The sequence below is a fragment of the Motacilla alba genome, chromosome 14 (assembly GCF_015832195.1).
Source record: "Motacilla alba alba isolate MOTALB_02 chromosome 14, Motacilla_alba_V1.0_pri, whole genome shotgun sequence".
Lineage (NCBI taxonomy): Eukaryota > Metazoa > Chordata > Aves > Passeriformes > Motacillidae > Motacilla > Motacilla alba.
In genome coordinates, this window is record NC_052029.1 from 10,740,200 (window position 1) to 10,762,343 (window position 22,144).

General features: G+C 45.6%; 1 protein-coding gene across 13 annotated transcripts in view; it reads right to left on the reverse strand.

The window, feature by feature from the left end:
• Positions 1 to 21,799, reverse strand: part of PDGFA (platelet derived growth factor subunit A) — a 36,766-nt gene extending 14,967 nt beyond the window's left edge. For 4 of the 13 annotated variants that reach the window (XM_038151189.1, XM_038151188.1, XM_038151187.1 and 1 more), the window contains exons 1-5: positions 20,826 to 21,793; positions 19,585 to 19,681; positions 12,175 to 12,279; positions 9,935 to 10,122; positions 2,936 to 3,062 (exon numbers count right to left, since the gene is read on the reverse strand). In XM_038151189.1, the coding sequence (XP_038007117.1) occupies positions 2,936 to 3,062; positions 9,935 to 10,122; positions 12,175 to 12,279; positions 19,585 to 19,681; positions 20,826 to 20,888 (580 nt within the window). In that variant the 5' untranslated portion in view covers positions 20,889 to 21,793. Of the gene's footprint in view, positions 1 to 107; positions 222 to 1,223; positions 1,307 to 2,935; positions 3,063 to 9,934; positions 10,123 to 12,174; positions 12,280 to 19,584; positions 19,682 to 20,825 lie in introns of all 13 variants that reach the window. The other 9 variants (XR_005258633.1, XR_005258632.1, XR_005258631.1 and 6 more) reach the window with 6 other exon arrangements.
• Between the last annotated feature and the right edge of the window lie 345 nt (positions 21,800 to 22,144).

The following is a 22,144-nucleotide window of genomic DNA, read 5'->3' on the forward strand; positions in this document are numbered from 1 at the left end:
GCAGGAGAGAAAAAAGATACAATAACTCTATGATTAGAATCAAAGGTCCTGTCCTTGAAGTAGATGACTTAAAAAAAAAAAACTGTTCTGCATGAAGAGTCACTAACCTGGGACAAGAAGTTCTAAATGCTGTTTTGATTGAGTTTACATGCTCACTTTTAAAGTTGAATTTTAGAAAATCTTTGCTTCTATCATACTACTCCCAATAAATACCTGTTAATCTGAAACAGGATATCAAGTTTAGCATTCTTTAGAAATGATACATTGGTATACATGAAAACTGCCACTGGGAGTTCATGTGCAAAAACAGGGGCTTGAAATTAAATTCATCATCATCCAGGCGTTAGGGACAGACACTGCAAAATCCAAATCATTCCCACTCCAAATACCAGAATCAATTGCAAGTGCTGCAGTTTACATACTTTCAAGTCATTAAGAAATGGAAATTCCATGTTTAATTTGGAATGTGTGTCGCCATCATCATACATTGCTAATATGTTGGCCAAAGGATTTCAGTCATTTTTGCACTGAGAGGGTGTTAGTTTTTCACTACACTGAAAACCTCATGAATTTTGATGACTGACTATCATCATCCTACTGAGACTGAACAGACCAAAAATAAAATTCTTAATTTTCTGGTGTAAGTAACACAGGACTCTGCAACACACACAAAAAAAAAGCATTTCTTAGCATCTTTCTGGTCAAGTAGGCAGATCATCAGACCGTGTCAGGTGCATGTGCAATCAACCCCAGTTCATGCCAGAACATGGGTTTGATGGTCACACAAATAATAAATAATATTTGCTGTATGTGCACTCAATGTTTCACACCCAAGGACTGGGAACACAATGATTTGTAACCTGGCAATTCATTCATGCATTATCACATGATGCTTCGACCTCAGAAATCAATAATAATGAAACACAAGCAGAGGCAATGGAACTTGAGATTTCAGAAGCTGAAGTATTAGCACCCTCCAATAAAAAAGAAATAAAAAAGGCAAGAAAAGGAAGTAGCTCAAGAATGCAAGATGCTGATGGTGATGTGGAGCTTAAAGGGAAAATACCAGCAGGTAGAATTATCAAAGCCAATCAAATCTAATCTCTTTGCAGCCTTGAGGTAGCAAGTGTCAAGATTTTGAACAGTGATTAAGTTGAAGTGATGATATTTGATTAAGTTTTCCAGTACTTGTGCTATTAGGGTGTTCAGCATATAGGTCCTACCTGAATATCAAATAGTTCCAGTAGGTTTTATGTTGGTTTTAACTTTTTTCGTTTCCGTTTTTTACCTGATTCCCTAGGCCTTCCTGTTAACATAAGGGCAGGGCTGGTGAAAAGCCCTAAGGTAATGCATTTTGTGCAACACTGAAGTCATAAATACTCAAACCGTTTACATTTCAAAGAAATCTCATTATCCTTTGCATTAAAGTAATAACTTTATAACGTCTGATTTGACATTGAGTTTACAAAGTAATTACACAAAAGTAAAGAAATAATAAACGAAGTTGGCATTGCCCACGTCATTCCCAGGATCCATCTATAATTACTGTTACCATGCAGTACTCAACATTTGCCTTCAGCTCTGGAGTTGAGCTATTTTCAGCTCACCATCCACTTGCTGGGTCCAAGTTTTGCTCCTATCAGTAATTAAATCCTAGAAATACGTATTTTTCCATAATAATTCTGCCTCAGTTTTTACACATATCAAAACAAAAAATTTTGATCTTAAAATCATAGCTGTTTAGTCTATGGCAATTAAAGACAATTTGGAAAACTGAAATTGATCTAATCAAACTTTTCCAAATGGGAGACATAGAAAATGTATCAAACCATACCCACATTAAAAATAGCCACTTTATATGTGATTTTGTCTAGTAACTCCACCTAGTTTCAGCTAAATACTCAGCTCAGATTATAAATTGATGTCCAGTAAAATTACAACAAAGGTCTAACTTTGCTTTTATAGAAATTCTAACTCCTCTGCTCTGTTCATAGCAACTGAAGTTTACATTTGCTTGGACCAGGTTTATGTCTCCCTGCTGGATGGAGCCAGTACAGAAAACCCTTCCTCACCCAGCCACCTACAAAATCTATCACCTTTGGGCAGCTTTCCTCCCATGTTTAGCTGCTCTACACTGACTCTTTAATTTTGGGATGGTTCAATTCCCCCCTAAATTCCCTGCAGAGGCGCAAAACAAACTTTTATAGCAGCCATCAACCAGTATCAGGACAAAAGGAAATGTCCTTTTTTCCATAGTGGGTTTCCTGAATAAGTGTGCTGAGCTCTGAATTGATTGCACTGTAGTAAGTAGATCAGAGCCAATGATTTGAGATTAATTCAGAATGATTTTATGGAATCCAGATTGAAAGTAATTTTTCCCCACAAATCTTTCCCCATTGTGACTCAAAGGTTGTCTTGACAAGGCAAATTTAGGTTTAATGCGACAACTGACAAATACTTGAGTATACATCCGTAAGGAAACAACAGGAATGAGCAATGTTGTTTCCAAACTAACTCCTTAGCCCCGAATCCTGAATTTATTCCCAAGTGCTTTAAATTAACTTCATTCATATTTTCCCCAAGGTCAAGTAAATCTCAGTGTTATCCACAAAGTCTAAAGAAATTAGGCAACAGAGTTCATCCACGAGCTGCAACATGACAACCTTTAACTTAGTGAAGCAAGACCTGAACACTACTGGGGAATTTGTATTTATTTAAAGGCCAACCTAATGAGAAGTGATACACATTAAATTTGAAATCCAAGCTCCTTCTACAGCACAAACTGGCCCTCATTTGGCATCTTCAACACAGAGAAGTAGCTGGGAGCTTCTTTACTCAGTTCACTGAAAGCAACGTTTGTTTTACGTTCTTTACTAATATAAAAATTAAGTCCATATGAAATCAGCATTAATGCAAAAATAAAAGGAAAACATACCAGTTTCTTCTTCTCTATAATCTGAATTAGTATTTGATGATGTACAGGTGCATTCCATATGCTCTTCTAATCTCACCAGAACTTCTTTTAATTTTGGCTTTTTTCTAACATACTCCACTTTTGCCACCTATAAAATACGATGAGGTATGTACTGAGACACATCAACATGGTTACAGTTCAGAACTGAAGACAGATAACTATATACCTCTATTTTTAATGTAGCCAAACCCATATAAAATGTTAGCATACTAATCATCTTTTATCTTAATTGTGCATCGTGTAACTATTTGTTGCACGGACTATTTGTTTATTCAAGTTCAGTAGTTTGAAACAATTTTCCCCCAAGAGATAAAACAATTTCCCATTCATTTTGGTTTGATGTTTTAAGCAACTCAGTTTCCACATGTATCACAATAAACTTCTATACAGATTCAAATCAGTGGTTTTTCACTTTTAGCACAATCTTCTGTAAGTGTTGTTAAAGGCTGACAGTGAAGGCATTAGATTGGTTTGTAATACATTTTATTATTTACAAATTGGTGTCTCCAGAGTCCTCTGAATTTCAAGTGCTCAACCCTACATGACCAGGATCTCAACATCACCTTAGAAAGCTGTTTCATTCCTACTCACACCCTGCAATAACCTGGGGCTTGTTCACAAGAGCTCTCAAGCACAGTTTTTAGGTCCAAGGGAACTAACACTCCTGAACTGGGTCCAGCTTTTGGCTTTATTGTGGAAAGCTGGCAGACAGAATATTTCTCCCCAGCCCTCCCGACCGTTCACAACTGCACTGCTCCACTTATGGCATCCTTAAAATAAAAATGTCTGGAGGGCAAGTTGAGGTTGGAGGAAGGATCATGCTGGAGCAGCTCTGGCTACATACAGATCTTTCATCTGAAGGAAACCAAGGCAGAACAGAAGGATGTTGGGGTGGGGGGATGCTGAACACAAGGACATCCCAACCCTCAGGTTGGGAGCCAGGAGAGGAGGAATGGCAGAGAGGGCGGAGCTTATATTCTGGGGTGCTGAAATGGCTCATGGGATGCCGGGCACTGACTTGTGCTAAGTGTGGTGGGCATGATGCTCAGGGCCATGCAAGGGAATATGGCCTAATGTGGGCAAGGAGACTGCTAGAGAGTTTGTAAGGGGTCCAGTGTTTAGTTCTCAACTGTGTTGATCACTGCAGAAGAGGTGGTGAGCATTTGCTTGCAATGGAAACCACTGCAATTAAATCATGGCTTCTCAGACCTACTCATCTGACAATAGGGCACTGCAGCGTGGCTGTCCCAGCAAACAAGAAGACTACAAATCACAGGGATGCACTATAAATGAGGTGAGGGAGCAGAAGGACACGGGAGGCTGGTTGTCTCTACAGAAGGTACTTGACAAAGCCATAAAGGCTGGTCCATCCAAAAGCTCCAGTCTACTACCAAATAAAGCATCCACAGTGACACTCCCAGCCACGATTTCCTTGTGTGTTTGGTGGGGATTCAATGCTCCACATCAATCTTCACACTGTGAAAATCATTCCCCTGCCCTTTCAAAACTGGAACAACAGTGTCACAAAATGAGAGTGGTGGCTGGAAAAACCCATTCCATTCCCTGTTCCCAGAAACACTCTTCAGGCTCTGGGGTCACAACTATCAAGGGCCTCTGAATGCCAGTGAAAGAAGCTAGAGCAAAATCCCAGCCTTTTTTCTAAAGCCAATGAGAGATCTGCCTGAGCTTTCAGAGCAAGGAGTTCAGATCCACGTTTCAGTCACCACCCCTTGTGTCAACAGGATCTGGAGATGATTTTCATTTCATCCAGCAAACCAAAGTTACAGAGACAGATGCAATAACTAAAGTGCCCACATTAAAAGGTATATTCTGAAACTGTCAGCTCTCCATGTAAACAGATTAAGAGCTGGCCATGACATACCAGAACACTTTATCTGAAAGACTAACTATGGGTTGAAGCAGTTTCAAAATTTCCTATCAGAACTCAACTCCATCAAGCCTTTGAACACGATGGTTGGAAAATATATGGTACAACTGAGTCATCTGGCGTCAAAGGATGACTAATCCTTAAAATTTATAAAAACAAACAGTAATTAAGACACCTCCATCATCAGAGACAAAGAAAGGGACCCAGCAATCACAAAACAGCTCTCAGATCTGCCATGCTTATTACAGCTGTTAGAATAAACCAGTCTCATTGAAAATTACACGCAACAAAAATAAACTGTAATCAAGCTTTTAAAAGCCTGTCCTTGTTTCGCTTGGTTTTACAAACTGAAAGATATATGCAGTTCCTGTGGCTATTTGGTATTAAACAACAGTTAAAAAACCAGAAACAGTAATACTTTGTAGAGGAACATAATGAATTTATGCAGCAATTTAAAGCTGGCTTTTAGTGTTGTAGTTAAAATACAATCCAGCACACGTTCCACTGCCCTACTTCACGCTACACAAGTTAAAGGAATGTCATTTTCTAGATGTTGCAAATACTGGAAGTGAAGCAGCACAAACCAGATAAGCTGCTGTGTCTGCGTCACCTGTTAACACCTGCTGCCACATACAACAATGAAGGCTGCAGGTTACATTTTCAGTGGGTATAAACAGGGGTAGCTATATCCAACAGCATGGGATTTGGCCTTGTGTACAAATGATTTTTTCTTTGCATTTTTCTCCCTGGTGTTCATATTGTACAGTTTCTCAAGTGTATTGCACAGAACTTTGAGGTGGTCAGTCCTCGACAAATCAACAAGCTCCTTTTACCTGTCTCTAATGTAACAAAAATAAAAATCCTCAAGCCCTCCAGATCCAGAAAATATCACTACATAAAAACTCTTTGAAAGCAAGACAGTGAAATAAGTGATTAGTTACTCAAATGGTATATAATCAGTGTATATTCTAGGTCTACATCCTGCAATACAGTGTGGTGGCTAAGTTAAAACGAAAATACAATTTGATAAAAATATGTGGCCTAATGGAAACATCATGGGAACACTTTTTTTTAGAGATTCTCCAGGAGAGACCAAATCAGGGATTAACAGCAGGGAAAAAAAAAAAAAAAAACCAAGACTGTAAGCAGAAATGTCCAGAACACCTCCAGTATGAAGCTAAAATTTATCATGCTCAGGAACTCGCAAGAGAAGTGTCAGCACAGAAAATTCCTCATAAAAGCAGAACTCATGTGCCGATACCTAAATACTGGAGGGAAACAAGCCCAAAAATCAACAGAATGAGGATACTTTTTGGAATCATCTATTGCTTCCATAGTAAAACAACTGCGTGCTGATACAAGGGAGGGAAAGCATGTCTGTGAGGAAGATGTGAGTCAAGAGGGACTAAAGGACTGGGGAGGCATCAGGAGCCTTCAGGGCCTGGCAAGTCACTGCTGCAGGGGCAGGAGGGCAGGAATGGCTGTGTGGGGTCTCTGTGTCCCTGAGCAGAGCAGCCAGACCCTGCCAGGCTGACAGGGCTTCCCATGCTCCAAGGGCACCTCCCTACTTTTCCGCCTTCAGCTCTGTCAGGGCTTCCTTTGTTTCTCCCCTTCCTAAACTGACCTTTGATACCTGGTCCTGCCTGCAACTGCAGTTAAGCCACAGCTCAATCCAAGTGCTGCTTATCCCAATGGCAGAAGAGAAAGGTTATTAAACCTGCAAGTGTGACATACAGCCATTTCACCTACACATCCCACGTGTTCTGCAAGGCCCTTTCAACCCTCTCTGAGGCCGGGTAGCTCTGCTGAACAGCTCATCCTGAACTCCAGCATTTTTTTCCAACCTCTGAACAATTCCCCAGTGACAGCTGAGGAGCTGCTCCTGCATTCCCTCCTGTCCAGCTCCTTTTCTCTGCACCTCACCCCCACATTAATGTACTCTAAGAATATACCAGGTTAAGATTCCGCAGATCAGATCAACATTGAATATGCAGAAATGGCTGAAACTGGGAGGGTTTCTGCTCAAGGCCAACCTGAGGCAAAGCTGAAGGAGATGGAGTAATTTAGCACTTGTTTCTTAATTTGCATATGAGCATTGCTGAGAACAATCATATTGCTCAGCTCAACTCTTCAAAATTAGTAGTATAGGCAGGATTTGCTCCACAATATTAATGATTTTGTGCTTCTGTATCAAACCCACCAAGAACAACATCATGCTCAAAAAGCCTCTTGGGAAGACTCTTGTTCAGAACCCCCCAAATAAATTATGGTCTGGTACTTGGTAAGTACTGGAACTCACTGGACAGAAGCAACAGGATCTGCAGATGTTACTGAAATGCTTTTGCACACAGAGGAGAAAATCTCTCTGTCACTGACACCAACGCCCCTAACTCTCCCATCCTTGTCACCATTGCTCTATAAGGAGAGAAACAGAATCCTTTCCTTCCCATCAAAGACCAGCTCCCAAACAGCCTCTCCATCCCAGTCTGAGTTCTGCAGGGCTGTGCAGGTGCAGTTGGCTGAACAGAGATGTCTTTAGGGCCAGAGGCTGTGCTCTCATGAGGTCACTGTCACCATGCAGGGCAAGCCCACTTTGCACTAATGAAACCCACCCCATGAAAGGGAAACCTTACAAGACCCATTTCAGAGAAGCTGTTCCACCAACCCCCCTGGCTTGGAGCATCCCTACAGCTTCAATTCCACATTGATGGTATTTCCCTGATGAGAGCTCAGTGAAGATGAAGAAAGGACATCCCTGAACCCTCCAGCCTTTGAATCATGTCCCAGGAATGAAATGCCCCAACACAAGCACCTCCACTGCTCCTCCCACACTGCCCCAGCCGTCTCTTAACCTTGACTACAGTGGCCCTCAGTGAGACAAAGAAAACACCCTTTCCTTTCGCCTGCTGGATGATGCAAACCCACTTGCTGACCTTTCTGGATGAACATTTTTCTAGTGTGAATGGGCCAGCAATGATCTCACTACCTTGTCAATGAGGAGGAAGCGGGGAAAGCCTTTTCAATATTCCATCAAAAGAGAGCTTTTATGCAGTCTGACATCAGGGGAAAACACAAGCTGGCTTTCCAATGCACTGCAGAGCAGCTGAGAAGGCTCTCCAAAACTGCTCCCACCTTTCCAGGGACCCTCGCTCTGAGCCAGCTACTTAATGGCATGAGCAGACATTCAGCTCTAAACTTAGGATTGGCAAAAGGCTCAGAAAACCATCAATTACATCAAAGCTACAAGGGGATCTGACTCTGGAGGGCATAAATATGGATTCTGTTCTAAGAGTTCTGGTGTTACAGTGGGGTCAGCCTACAACCTTTACAATGAACATCCTGTTCCTGCTTGACCTCTTGTCCTTTTTTTCCCTGCTACTTAATGACTGTTTGGAGCAGTCTTGGAGCTTGGAAAAAAAAAAAACGTCCTCCAATGCTGGCTGACGTATACTGATATTGCTGGTAGCAATATATTTACACAGCCACGAAAAGCAGCTGCTCAGCTGAGCCTACTTTTAGCTCGTGCCCTACTAAAATGAATGCAAATCTAAAAGCACTACAAGGGGCTGAGAGACTAAAATTCCTTCAATGTGGTGGTGTGCTGGGGAAGCAGCCCCAGCAGTGCCATCCTGCAAAGCTGCTGCCAGGAGTTTGCAGTTCTTAGGGAGCGCTGGCTGTCCCAGCAGCAGGGGGACAGCCAAGACCCTCTGTCTCATCTGTCATCTCCCCCATCCCTCAGGGCTGGGAGAGAAGCACAATATCACAATATTGCTCAATATCACACATGGGTACCAACAGCAAGTTCATCACACACATCTCAACTCTTTGCTGAGCACATCCAGCTGCTCTGTACATGTTTGCTGCTACACAAAATCAAGTGGAAACCCAAAGGCAACAGCACTAAATATCAGTGGAAACCCTGAGGCACTTTGCTATTCAGAAAGGTTTACAATTGTAGTCCTTCAATCTCCCCAGTTTGTTCTCAGCCCTCAAGTAATTATTGATCCAAATTTTTAAATAATTTTTAATTGTTTCTGCAAAGCGTATCCCACGAAGGCAAGGCAGCAAGCAAGTGTAAAGTATGATTATTTTTGGGAACACTGAGGGAATCTCAGATGTTCCTCCAGCTTATTTGGATACAAAAACATTGTTCTCAGATGTTCAGAAACAGAAAAGAAAAAGAAATTCTGCCCAGACACGTCTGCATTTATGAAAAACAGTGTATGAAAAACAATGAAATGGCTTAGGTGCCTTATTTTTGTTTTAGGATGTATAGCACTAAGTGAACAGCACTTTACTAAAGAAATCCATTGCAAGTGAAGTAATCAGAGTGTTGTGCTGAACAATTTTACGTTCAAGAATGTGGCAGGGTTTATTTTAATTCTGCTCTTAAGAAATTCAGGGCAACAAGAACTCAGAGTCTTCACAATATGAATGCGAAGTGTAAGTCTAATCTCCTACACACAGATGTAGATCAACAGTACTTGTTTAAATACTGATAAAAATTAGAACACAGTGAAGCCAAATGAACATAAATATTTCACGTAATATTTACTGGAAAGTTGCAATAGGGATTTTGTCTAATGAGTAAATACAGCATGAAGCTGTTGAGTCTTCTATCCCTGGGGTAAGATAATTTGAAACACATTTTTTCAGATCAAAAGTGTTATGTTGTCAAATATAAAAGCCCAATTTAGGCTGCATAATATTTAATTAAGAAAACAGCATTCCATACTGTGATTTATTTATTTTTTTTAAGTCCAATGCCCCTTGAGTCATTTTATCTTCTTAACTTTAAGATCTGTACTGTGCGAGATCATGGGAAAGGCACAATCAACTTTATTTTCATTGCAAAAAAAAAAAAAAAAAGAGAGAAAACCTAAAGGGAATCCTGTGAAAACCAAATCCAAACCCAACATTTTCCAATGACCACGTAACTTGAAAAGGCCATAAACGGAGAGGGGCATTCTGTGCGAGGATGGATAGCAGAGATTTGGGTCGCACAGGCACAGGGTTAAGGGGAGTTTCCAGGCTGAGGAGGACCCAGGCAGGGCCCTGCAGCCCCTGCTCACCTTGACACTCCTGTGGTGTATCCGGGAGGGCTGGCACTTGACGCTGCTGGTGTTGCAGCAGCCGGTGCAGCGCTTCACCTCCACGCAGGGCGGCCATATCAGGAAGTTGGCTGAGGTGGGGTCGATCTGGCTCCGAGGTATCTCGTAGATCACCGTCCGCGTCTTGCACACCGCCGGGATGGCCTCCTCTGCGGGCACAGGAGAGTCACAGCCCCGCTGAGCACCCACGTGGATGAGGCACACGTGGGGCCAGTGCTCCCAGTCCCCACTGGTCACTGGCAAGCCAGCACTGAGCGCTGTGTGCTTACAGCTGAGCTGTGCTGTTACCCTGGGGACAAGCTTGACTCGCTCCCAAAGCCCAGCCCTAAAATGAGGGTTTCCAGTGGCCTGGCTCCTGACACAGCTTGGAGCACATACCATGAGATAAGGCAATCCTGGCTCTGGAAGTGACAGCAAGCCAGGAACTCCTCCACATTCGATGGCCCCCTAGTACAGCCTCAGAGTGACTGTGCAGCAGCAGCTGTTGTTTTCCAGCACTGGGGTTACCTCTGCACACAAATGCCATCACACAAACATGCAACACCTGGTAAACACTGCCTCAGAAGTTAAATTGAGGATTATCTGTATCATACCAAATTTGCACAGCTGGGAAACAACCTGCACTAGCTTGGAACTGTCAAGACTTGGGTTTCCGCTTCCAGAACTTTAACAACCTCTCATCAGGGAATGTGGTTTATCCACCATTCCAAAGGGCAACTGTCATTATTTCTGCAGTCGTCAAAGCTTTGTAGATGGTAGATTTTATTTAATTTGTTATTTCTTGAATGATGCAAAACCACCAGAGCAGCATGACTGAAAAACCTGCAGTTAAACCAGTATCCTGGTGGGCTCAGGTAAGGTGAGCTTGTTTAGGATTATAGAGAGTAGCCCTGTACTACTGTGTGATGTTGCCATGATCCAAACCATGTATCATCATCAACCTAGGAACTGTTTAAGAAGTCAAGCTGATATTTCAGAACATCAAAACAGTCCAAAAAAAATAGCAATTTCAGGGACAAGTTGTTTGCTGATAAGTTCTCCAAAGACAGCAGGGATTTTCTTTTTTTTTGCCTTACAGTGGAACCTTGTGATAGCTTTGGGTTAGATGTGTCAGGGAACTGGAACACTGCCTGCACTTCTTCACTTAGTTCTTAAGTACAAGAAGCTCAGGCCTAGCCTGTGCCTGCAACATGGAAATCTAGGCTTAGTTTTGAAAGATGCATTTCAATAGACTAAATAGACTGAAAATCCTTACTCTCAGCCCCCAGTGCCATGAACTCATGAAAATTAACAGATGCGATACTGCAAGATAGCTGGCAACTCCTACAAGTAACTGAGCACACCCAGTTCCCAGTGATTCTGGTGGGGAGGCATCCAGCACCTTGCAGGGTGAGGTGCCAATGTCACCGGCTGCTTCAGCACCGCTGCTCTCCCCAGGCAGCCAAAGCGCTGCCAACTCACCCTGCAAATCCCTGCTGGCAGCAAGCTGGGCTATCTCTGCCTGCCACCACAGCTCCAAGGACAAACATACTGAATTACCCACCAGGGACAGCACCACGGATGTTTTCCACAGTCCAGTGGAATGGTGGAACACTCACACCTAATCAGATGAAAAAGCACTGCACAAAAATCCTATTTGCACATCCCTTTTTTAATTTTTATTTGGGCTTTTTTGCATCCTCATCATCATTAATAAGGATAAAATCCCCTGTAAACATACCTGGTGCCCTACACAGTGACGGAAATCAATGCCCCAGTGTTTCCATCAATGGCTTTTAATTTTTGGGATAAACTGTATTTTTCTTGTGAATAGAGTCAAGCTGTTTCCTTTTGTGGAGCTTCTGTACTGAAAACTCTACCAACTGTTGATGTTTTTTAAAGCACACTGCTGTAGTTGTTCCCCACACTATGAATTATACATTGAATATCACACAGCATTTTCTAACCAAGGTCTAGCTTTCCAACATGCTGCAACAAGAAAGTGAATGTAAAGAATTTGTGCATGTCTGTCTCCTATGGACATCCTCCAGAAGACAGCTTCTCAGGCAATGGTTTGTTTTGTGGAAAAATAAAGGCAGAAGCTAGAAACAGCCCTTTTTCCTTTTGTGCATGTCACATTTTTCCAGTGCAATGTCCTGCTTGGCTGACCAAAGGCACCCCCTCTGCTTTCACTCCCAAAGTACAAATAGCTTGTTTCTTACCAATGCTTCTTTTTCTGCGAATGGGCACAGGACGGTTCTCTTGCACATGTTTAGCAGAATGAACACTGTAAGATCTCAAGTTTGTTTCTGAAACATCATCATATCCTAGAACAGGAAACAAAACGTTAAACCTCAGGTATGTTATGTGTATGGCACCAGTGTCACTACAGTGCTGTTCCACAGGTACAAATCTGTGCTGTCCATAGGCACAAGACCAAATCCTGCTACAATCAGTCTAATGTAACCCCTGTTAGTGCAACTGCAAGGGCATAAGGCAGGGAATAAAGACACAGACATTGAATGTCATGTATGAGCATGCACAGTTTAATTCCAATATCCATTTTACTGAAAGCCCCCGGAAACACTGCACACACTGTGGCACAGAACCGTATCTAAAGTAAAACAGTTGCATTTTTATGTGAAAGGCATAATATGGCTTTTTTGACTGGAAAGGTGTAGAAATAGGAACAATAATCCTGCATGTGAAATGTTTCTTACAAATATTTTGAAGTTCTGGTATGAGGCAACAGTAGAAAATATGGTATTAGAACCAACAGCAACAATGCTGCCTCTGTAAATTTTCTCTTGCTTGGTTTTCAGGGCAGTACTAGGGCAGAATCAAAAGCAAAAAGTAACTAGCATGGGTTTCCTTTTAGCCTCTCTGTTGCAGAACAAATCCCCTGTGAAGTATCCTAACCTTTGGAGGGGCATCTGAAGCTACTGCAAACTCTGGGACTGCATCCAGGCTTGTCTTGTTCCCTAAATAAGCCTACCACATGGGTTAAAGGGCCATGAGAAAAAGCAAAGACGGAAAACTTGGCATTTAATTTATCATAAAAAACAACAAAATAACTGCTCCAACTATTTGGGTTTGTTAAGTGAAGCAGTTCAGGTCGTGTCCCATGCCGTGGGGTCTGAAAACCACAAGCACAGTCTGCAAACGGGGGATGAGGAAGAAGGAACCAAACAGAGAGCTGCACACAGACCCCAGGACACTCAAACTAAGGGGTTTAGCACTCTGCTGCTTGGAGTGTCCTCTGGAACATCACTGCAGAGTTTCAAGGTTTCACTGCTGGCTCCTAAGAAAACTGTGACATGCTCTAAAAAAATGCAAAAAGGTATTACACAGTACTCAATTACCCTCTCTGCAAGCTACCAACACCCTACACTCCCATCTTCTGCACTGTCACACTCCCTGCTTCCAGTTTGTTCTGTACACACAGCTGTCTGTCTCTGGAACTTGTTTTAATCTCAGCTTCATTAGTAACACACATCATAAGGCTCTGCTCCACAAAACAACCAACACCTTTTCTCCTCCCTCCAAGAAACTGTGCCCTAAGGAACATGCAGCTTGTGAAATCACCTGTACAGCCAGGTGAGACAGGAAGATAACAGGCTCTTCAGCACCTTAGAAAGAGTTCTGTGTCCCAGGGTTTATCATTACTTCTTGGAAAATACTACTGTAAGTAGCTAAGAGAAAATAAAATCGGAGGTCCAAGAGGTAGTGCCAGGATCACCCACTGGTCCTGCCTCTTCTCCTTACCAGCGGAACAGATCCTTGTATGAAATTAGTCATTAGCCTCAATTTATCCAAATAAATTGGCTCCTAGCTCCTGTCTATGGTATTTGTTTCCCCTAGATTTTGATGGGAAATTTTGGAACCTGACTAATTAGCTGGTATTGGGCCTTATTTGCAGTCCCAGTCTAGTAATGTAACACAGCAATGACTAAAGGGTATTATTTCTGCTTTTATTGCACCCCATACTCCAGAAAACTCATCCGTGGTATAAATAAAATGGCTTGCCAGAGATCCCACAGGAAGTTTGCAGCTGAGCTGGGGAGTGGAGCCAGGTCTCCCACATCCCATTCCAATGGCACCAGGCCATCCACCTGATCCCAAATGGTGTTATGCAAAATGAGGATCCGTTCTGATGTGCCTCCAGCCCTCTTGTGTTTCCTAGCACTCAGCCACCCAACACCTTAATACTGACCTCCTTTTTGGCAGCTTCAAGTTGTCACAACCTCTCCCTCAATTTGAGGCAATGAAGTGATACTTGAAAGCAGCATGAATTCTGCTCAGCCTGAGATCCAAGCTAGGCTCGGAGCAAGAAGCATGTCCGCGCACAAGCAAACAGTGTTTAAAAGGAGATTAAACACAAAAGTAATGCCTCTAATCCCAACTGCTTGGTGGGCACAGGCATCAGGCTGGAAAGGGAAGCTGGCAGGGCTGCCAGCACCACGGCAGGGCTGGGCCATGGCTCCTAATCCCACACTCAGCAATGCTGGCACAGCTCCCTCCTAGCACGAAGGATCCCTTGCTGCCTCCTTTAAAGAAGCTGGTAAGGACCAAAGGACTGGTATGATCAGCTAACCAGTGTGTTAAGTCATGTGCTTACACATAACTGCTCGACTCAGCTGCAATTAGCCTTTTTCCATCACCACATTTATAAAGCAAAATGACACCTCGAGGAGATGTGTTGCTTATAAGATGATTTCCAAGGTTAAGAAGGCCTCTGGCTTATACTGTACCTCACTGTCTCACTACATATCTTAAGCATGTATAGCAGTTCCTAAGTTCATGTCTCTCTGCAAGGGCTACAAAAAGAGATCTACACAGCTAGCTCAGCAGAACAAGCTCCAGTCAAACCTCAATGTGTTATCTAACACAAATTGTATTATTTCTACCAACACAGCATCCCAGTTTGGTTTAATAAACAGAATCATGGGGCATGGCTGGAGCCAGCAGACACCACAATGCTAAAGGCACTTAAGTGTCCCCCCTGATTCCCACAGGCATTTGGAAGGAATTCCATTTCCCAGTGGAGTCAACGGGAAAATCAATGCACTTCAAGCAATGTTTAAGACAACAGGAGTCCTGCCCAAGCAAGAGTGAAAAATCACCAAGTCAGCCTTGAAACTCTCACTTGGCTCTGAATGTGTGGCCAGAAGACTTCCTTTTGTTTCAATAAAACCACGACGCTACAAAGAGTACTCTCTAGTTTGACTTTAAGGAAGGGTGATACTTAGTTTGCATCAGTTTTTCCCCCAATGTACTGAATTAGCTGCAGGGTGAGCATAAGCTCTTAGCAAGGGAAATGTGAGTTTATGGGTGCTTAGCACCTCACAAAACGAGGCTTAGAGCAGAAAGCCTAGAAATGGGTGGTTCTTAGTTTAGAACTCAAACACTGCTCATCACCAAGTGAAGATGGAGGATGCTGCACAGAGCCAGATCAGTGTAACTTTTTTTTAATGTTTTAATAATAAAAAATGTTTTCATGGCAGCCGATCAAGAAATTTCTCTGTAATCTTTTATGTATTGACAACATATCAATGATGGGCATAAAAACTCTTGCAATTAGCCTTGGTCAATCCATTAGTGTAGCTGAAATTGTTCTTTTTTGTCAGATTGGCAATATTCCACTGGGTCATGGAATATAAATCACAGAGTTCCTGTGAGATTCTGCCAATACATGATTACTCTTTTCACTCAAGAAGCATGTGGAAAGCATCCTAAGTTTACTGCTATTTTCTTTTTATCAATTTATACTTTTGAATTTCCATCTTCTTACCAAACTATTTTATGCGAGGTACAACCCCCAACACATCCAGTCTCAATGCAAACCCTTCTAGATTTCACTTTCATGAGCATCCAGAAAGTACAGATCCAAGACTTCTAGTACCAACAGCAGCAGTTTAGGAAACTCTTATAATCTCTTTTTTTTTTCAGGAATTCAATGTAAGGTACAATAAACTGAAATGGTCTGTCTCACGATCAGTCCTAGAGCCAGAAAGCCCACGGCAACATCAGTTTGGTTTTTTGATCTTCTTTTTGGCTGATGCAAAATTTGCCCTTCTGACATCCAACTGCAGAGGTAGATGTCATTAAGTTTTCAACTTTGATCTGTTAAAGGAAATATAAGTAGCAGCTCGCAAGATCCTGTTTTGTTTAGGTTTTTGGTTTTTTTTCCTTTACTTAGGTGTGCTCAACCAACTGTAAAGGAGGAGGAATATTCCCTCATCTGTCTCAGGAAAAACACAGGCCACACATGGAAGATACCTCTCATGATGTGTAAGAGGCGCAAGAGAAGCCAAAACACTGCACTGTAACATCCTTCACTGAGCACCACACCAAAACCAGCGAAGTCAACAGCCCATTTTCCAAAAGACTGAGCTCTGCGGCAGCCTAACACTTTTTTCATGGAAGTATACAGTTAATTTAGAACGTTTCTCCACTTAACAAAAGCTGCTCTGCTAGTTCTTAATCACAGGCCGTTAAATTCACATGGCCTAAGGTGACCCTGGTGGATGCCCTTAACCCGTGCAAAGAGGCACACTCAGCCCTGCCTCTCCCCATGCAGGCAGATGACTTGGGGAAAAATCTGTTCCCAGCGGGAGGCAAACATAATAGGTGATGAAATGAACTCTACCTCCCACAGGACAGATGGGAGAGGTGAAGCACGAGGAGAAAAACCACGCTGCTGAGCCAGAGAGAGCTCCACAGGCAGAGCAGAGGAAATGCCCCCGTTTTGGGGATTTAGTCTGCTCATAGTAAAACTGTACTCTGCTCACTACAGCTGCCTACTTCCCGGCACTGTGCATGCTTTCTCCTTTAAACAGGGTCAGACTCTGCTCTCCTTCATGCCAAGGCAATTCTGTCACCGCCTCTGGATCCCAATTGCAGCAAATTAATACAAGACCCTGTTTCCTGGTAGGAATAGAGAATTTTCATGCTGCCTCTACCCTCTGAGTCGGACATGCAGAACTGGGCTCTGACAAACTGGCCTGGATTTTCTTTTTTGAATACAATGATAAGCTCCATGTTGGGTAGTGTTTTTCTTTAAGTAATATGCCAGATGGTCTGGGGGTGTGGTTTCTAATTTTATGAAGGGGGTTATCAGTCATCTCTGCGCTACAATATAGAGACCAAATCTGTCAGAATAGAAGAAAAACCTGCCCACTCTGACTTACAAAACTTAATTTTCCAATTAAAAATATATGTTTTGCATTGCAGGAGAGAAAATGACTGTTCTTCCTTCGTTTTCCACAGATTCCGCCTTGTTACTCAGGAATATCAGACATTTTCTTCATGCATGCCTGATCCTGCAAACTCTTAGCCTACAAGATCATTCTTAATTCTCAAGTCCACCCACTGAGTTTAAACAGGGCTACTCACATGCAGAAGGATTGGCAATACCATGCACTAAAACAAGTGAGAGAATAGTCACTGGAGTGATTTTGATCTGAGCCTCAGATGAAAATGAGTTCATGCTATAAAAGAGAAATATACCTACTGTACAAGCCCTCACTGAACTGGCTGTTCCCTAAAGGCAATTGCAACCCTGAGGAAATACATTTCAGAAATATCATCTTACCAGGGACAACGAGAAAACATTTGATTTGCTAATTCAAGCTAATACTAAATATAGTAAACAGGCCTGATCCTGTTTACTGAGGAAAGCACAGCAATTTCAATACTCGATTAGTCACTCTGATAAGCCTTTAGTAAGAATTACTCATGACAGTAAAGTCTGCAGGACTGTGCCCAGGAAAAGCAAATGTGGGTAGTAAAGACGGGTTACTCCATCAGAACCCAACCACGAGTAGCTCAGAGCACAGCTTAGCACACAGGCAAAAGCAGCACTCACATAAGCAAGAACCAGGCGAAAGGATGAATATTTTGCTTTTATTTTTTAATATTGTTTGAGTTCATGTCTTAAGGAATTACTGTTTCACAGTGAGATAGTAAAATATTTATGTCTCTTGTTTCTCTAATGGTTTCTAAACTGACAAATTGCAAGAAAACAGCAAAATGAAATGGATAAACTTGTGGCTGACCTTCTCCATTTTTGGTCTTGCATCCTCCAGTTAATATTTGCCATGAGATAAATAATTATTTTCTGAAATAAATTTCTGTGCTACATCTACCCATTTATTCAGCTCCTGCTGCTGCCCCACTTGTCTGCCCGATTCACTTGCAATGGAGCCACATGAACTTTTGCTCTCCTTCTAAGTGGTATTTAAAAATGAAGCATGTGCTTGTTACGCTGAAGTATTTGAAAAAATAATGTATTCTGGTAGCTACAGAACCCTGACTCAAAAGCAGGAGCAGTATGCACTATTTTAAAATGCTAGCACTCAGATCCAGCCCTTCTCCAACAGCAGCCAACTCCACCAAGTTCACTGGGAAAAAGATTTTAGCAGTAGTGCACTTGTCTAGTCCAAAACTGCCTTCAGTGAGGAAATATGAACTGCATACCCCTTCCCAGTTGTGAAAGTTTCTTTAATTGTGGTGATAAACAACAGTGATGAAGCACTGCTCTCCAAAAACACTAAACCAATGCCAATCTGGTAATTACTAATTAGCCTCTATGGTAAAGTGTTGTGCAAGACAGAAATACTCCCATTTTCAGTGTAATGGGAAAACATTTGCTCTCTAATCACATGAAAATTGAAAGCTATGACTGTAAAATACGTTCCTAGTGCATTCCTGCTCGTTAATAGAGCACTGTACAAAAAGCAGAGAGTTAAACTCTGGAAGGATCCTGCAACTCTGAATGAAGGTGATTGAACCTGGCACAGACTTTACAAAAATACACAGCATATGGTTTAAAAGGAGATGGCCCAGTACCAACGCAAGCAAGAACTCATTCATTTTTCTCCATGTTTGTGCTTCAGCAAGATGCAGGCTTCCCCTGGGCACATTAAAGGTGCCGGGTTTATTCTCGCTCTCTACTGAGAGAAGAAATCACCAGGAACAAAGTGCATCAAGTGAAACCAAATGATAAGCAACCCAGCAATACCAAGCTTCTAGGTCTGATTTACTGCTGCAACGATCTGTTAAACTGCACGTTCTCACTACACCCATTTGCATGCCTAATGATGCAGAAAATAACCCTGCACTATTTTCTTTTGAAAAAAAAAATAAAAAGTGTATTTCTGAGGGTAAGCTTCATACGCAGGTTTCTGTTTAAAATCAGTGCGGACCGTTTATTTTCCTTTTAATAAAGCCCAGCACTTGAAGAGACATTACTTCATTCATAAATATTGTTTCAAATATTTTAAATACCTCTAGGACAGTAGTTTAAAGATAACAGAGCAATGCAAGACCAACAACAAACCTTATGGCAATTCTTCTCCGCTGCGAGACGGAGAGAGCTCTGAAAACACGGGGGGGGTCACAAGATCCCTCTCCACCCTGAACCCCACGAAGTTTTAATGCCCGGTCGGCCCCTTGGCCGCCGCCTCCCTGTGACACGCATCCCTTGGCCGCCAGGCTCTCGGGGCCGGTCCCCGCGCGGGTGTCTCGGGCGAGGCGCGGAGCGGCGTGCGGGGAGCGCGGGGCGTGCGGGGCCTCCCCCCGGGGCGGCGGCGGCCGACGGCGCGGAAGGAAGGAGGACGGGACTAATTTACCTACGGAGTCAATCTCCAGGAGGCGCTGCAAGTCGCGGATGCTGTGGATCTCGCTGTGCGCCAGCCGCTCGATGAGCTCCTGCGGGATCTCGGCCTCCTTCAAAGACACACACACCGCGGGTCACCGCGCAGTCCCGCCCGCAGCGCCGGGCATCCGGCGCGCCGCGCCTCTGGGCTTGCTGGGGAGGGTGCGGGGTGTTTGCGAGACATGTGGGCATGAAGCAGGGGGGAAATCCACGCACACATCCCCCCACAGCGCTCCGCGGGGCGCCGGAGCGCTCCCGCCGCCCCCGCCTGCGCGCCCGCGGGGGCTGCGCGCCGCCCGCCCGACTGCGCCACGGCTCAGCGGGGCGGCAGCTCCGCACGGCCCCGCCTGGCAGCGTGTGCCCGGCAGCGCCGAGCCCCCGAGCCCCGCTGGGCGGCCGGAGCCCACCCCGGGCAGCGGCTGCCGAAGTTCGCCCGGGCGGGTGGCAAGTGCCCCGCGGGAGCGGGCTCCCCCGAGCCGGGCAGGAGGAGGAGGAGAACCGCGTCCCACGGGGCGCCGCCATCCTACGAGCGCCCGCGTCGCGGCTGCCAGTGCCAAGCAGACCGGGTCCCGGGAAAAGTTACAGCCGCTGTGCAGCGCCGAGCACCGCGCTCGCCCCGACCGGGACCACCTGTAGCAACCCCGGGACGCGGCTCCGCGCCCCCTCCGTCCCCTGCGGGCAGGCGGGCGGGAGAGCTCCCAACTGCTCCGGGGGAGATTCACAAACCGGGGAGCGGCGTTTTGGGGCGCGGGGGATTCACCCAAGTTGTGCCCGCGGCACTAGCGGTGCCCGCGGCCGCCGTGTGCAGCGCTGGGCGCCGCGGGGGCGGCCCGGCTCCGCGCACCCTCGGCTTCCGCACAGCCGCAGCCCGCTGGCACCCGCGGGGCGTGGATATTTTATCATATATTTATTATATATATATATAAAATATATTATATACGTATTAATTCTTAAGGGCGGCCAGCAGCCCGGGCGCGGAATGCACGGTCATTCCCCTTCGCTTCTGCCATGCATGAAATGGCAACTTGCTCCCAGGCTCGGCCGCCCGGGGCCCGGGGCAGGGCAGCGCTCCCGGCGGGGCCGGGGCGCGGGGATGCCCGCGGAGCCCAGGTGGGCAGCCCGCTCCCTCCCCGGTGCCCTCCGCCGCGGCTCGCCCCGACCCCCGGCTGCGGCGTGCCCCGGGGACGGGCAGCGCAGGAAGCCGCTCTCACCTACCTCGGAGAAGGTAAAGGACAGGTACCCAAAACCTATCAGCAAAACGCAAGCCCAGGTCCTCATCGCGGTCTAGTGCACTTTAGACACGGAGGGAAGGCAACGCTGATGGAGAGGGGCTGCAGGCCGGCTCCTGCCGCGCAGGAATTCAGTACCATCCCTCAGGGGAAAGGCAGCGGGGTGGCTCGGGGGTCCTCCGCATCCAGGGTGGGTCGGGGCTGCCCGGGGCGGCGGTGGCTTAATGACGGCGCGGCCGCTGTTTGTACGTTCCCCTCGCTACGGGAGCGTGGCTGCTCTCCCTTCTGCCGCTCTCGCTCGCTCCTCTTGGCTCTTAGGACTAGACCAGCCGGTACTTCTGCATATTTGCTTAGATCAGACCAAAGTGAAACCCAAGGAGTCGATCCGGAGCGCAGCCGAAACGCCCATCACCTGTCTGGGGCGGCTGCCCCCCTCGCGCGGGCGGCGCTGGGGCCGCCTCCCCCCGCCGCGGCCGCCGCTCCGCGCCGCGCCGGGACCGCGGGGCTGCGCTCTCCGCCGAGGGCCGGCCCCCCCCGCCGTGCCTGCCCTCCACCCGGCCCCTCCGCGGAGAGGGGAAAAATCAAAAATCTTTATTGATAAGGAGCGAAATGTTTCTCTTGCCGAGAATGGTCCCGCTTCCCTCCCCGGCTGGGGCGAGGTCAAAAAATAATAATTAATTAGGAATAATAGCAGGGACAAATCGGAGCGGTATTGCAGGATCTCGCGGGCTGCCTTGGTGCAGTTCCTGCTCCACTTTGCACGGGAGAAAAAGACAGGAGGAGGAGGAGGAAGGAGGGGGAAAAAAAATATATATATATGCAAGAAGGTTTAAATCCCAAGGGGATCGGAGACGAACTGCAACTCCAGGCAGAGGGAGGCTCGGGGCTCGCTCCGGAGCGGTGGCCGGTCTGGAGCGTGGCCCCGGCGAGGAGCAGCATATACCGCTCCCGCCCTGCCGTGCGCCGCCCCCGCCCCTCCTCCCGGGTACTCCCGGCACCAGACCCACCAACAACAAGTCGTGGGGGTGCCGGCAGCTGCGGCGCCTGCTCCAGGGCCAGGGGCTCTGCCCACTGAGAGGGGAAAACAAGGAGCCGGCGGCGGGCAGGGGTCGGGGGGAGCGGGGCAGCCCCCGCCGCCGGCCCTCTGCGGCACCGGGCGGAGGGGCGGGCGCTGCTGCGCAGCAGCCGCCGTGTAACCTGGCGGGCTCGGCCGTGTGCTCTGCCTTTACATAAGGCAGAGCGGATCGCCATGGCCACGGCGCGACCGTGTGTGCGCGTGTGTGTGCTTTCTTATCGTTGTTATTC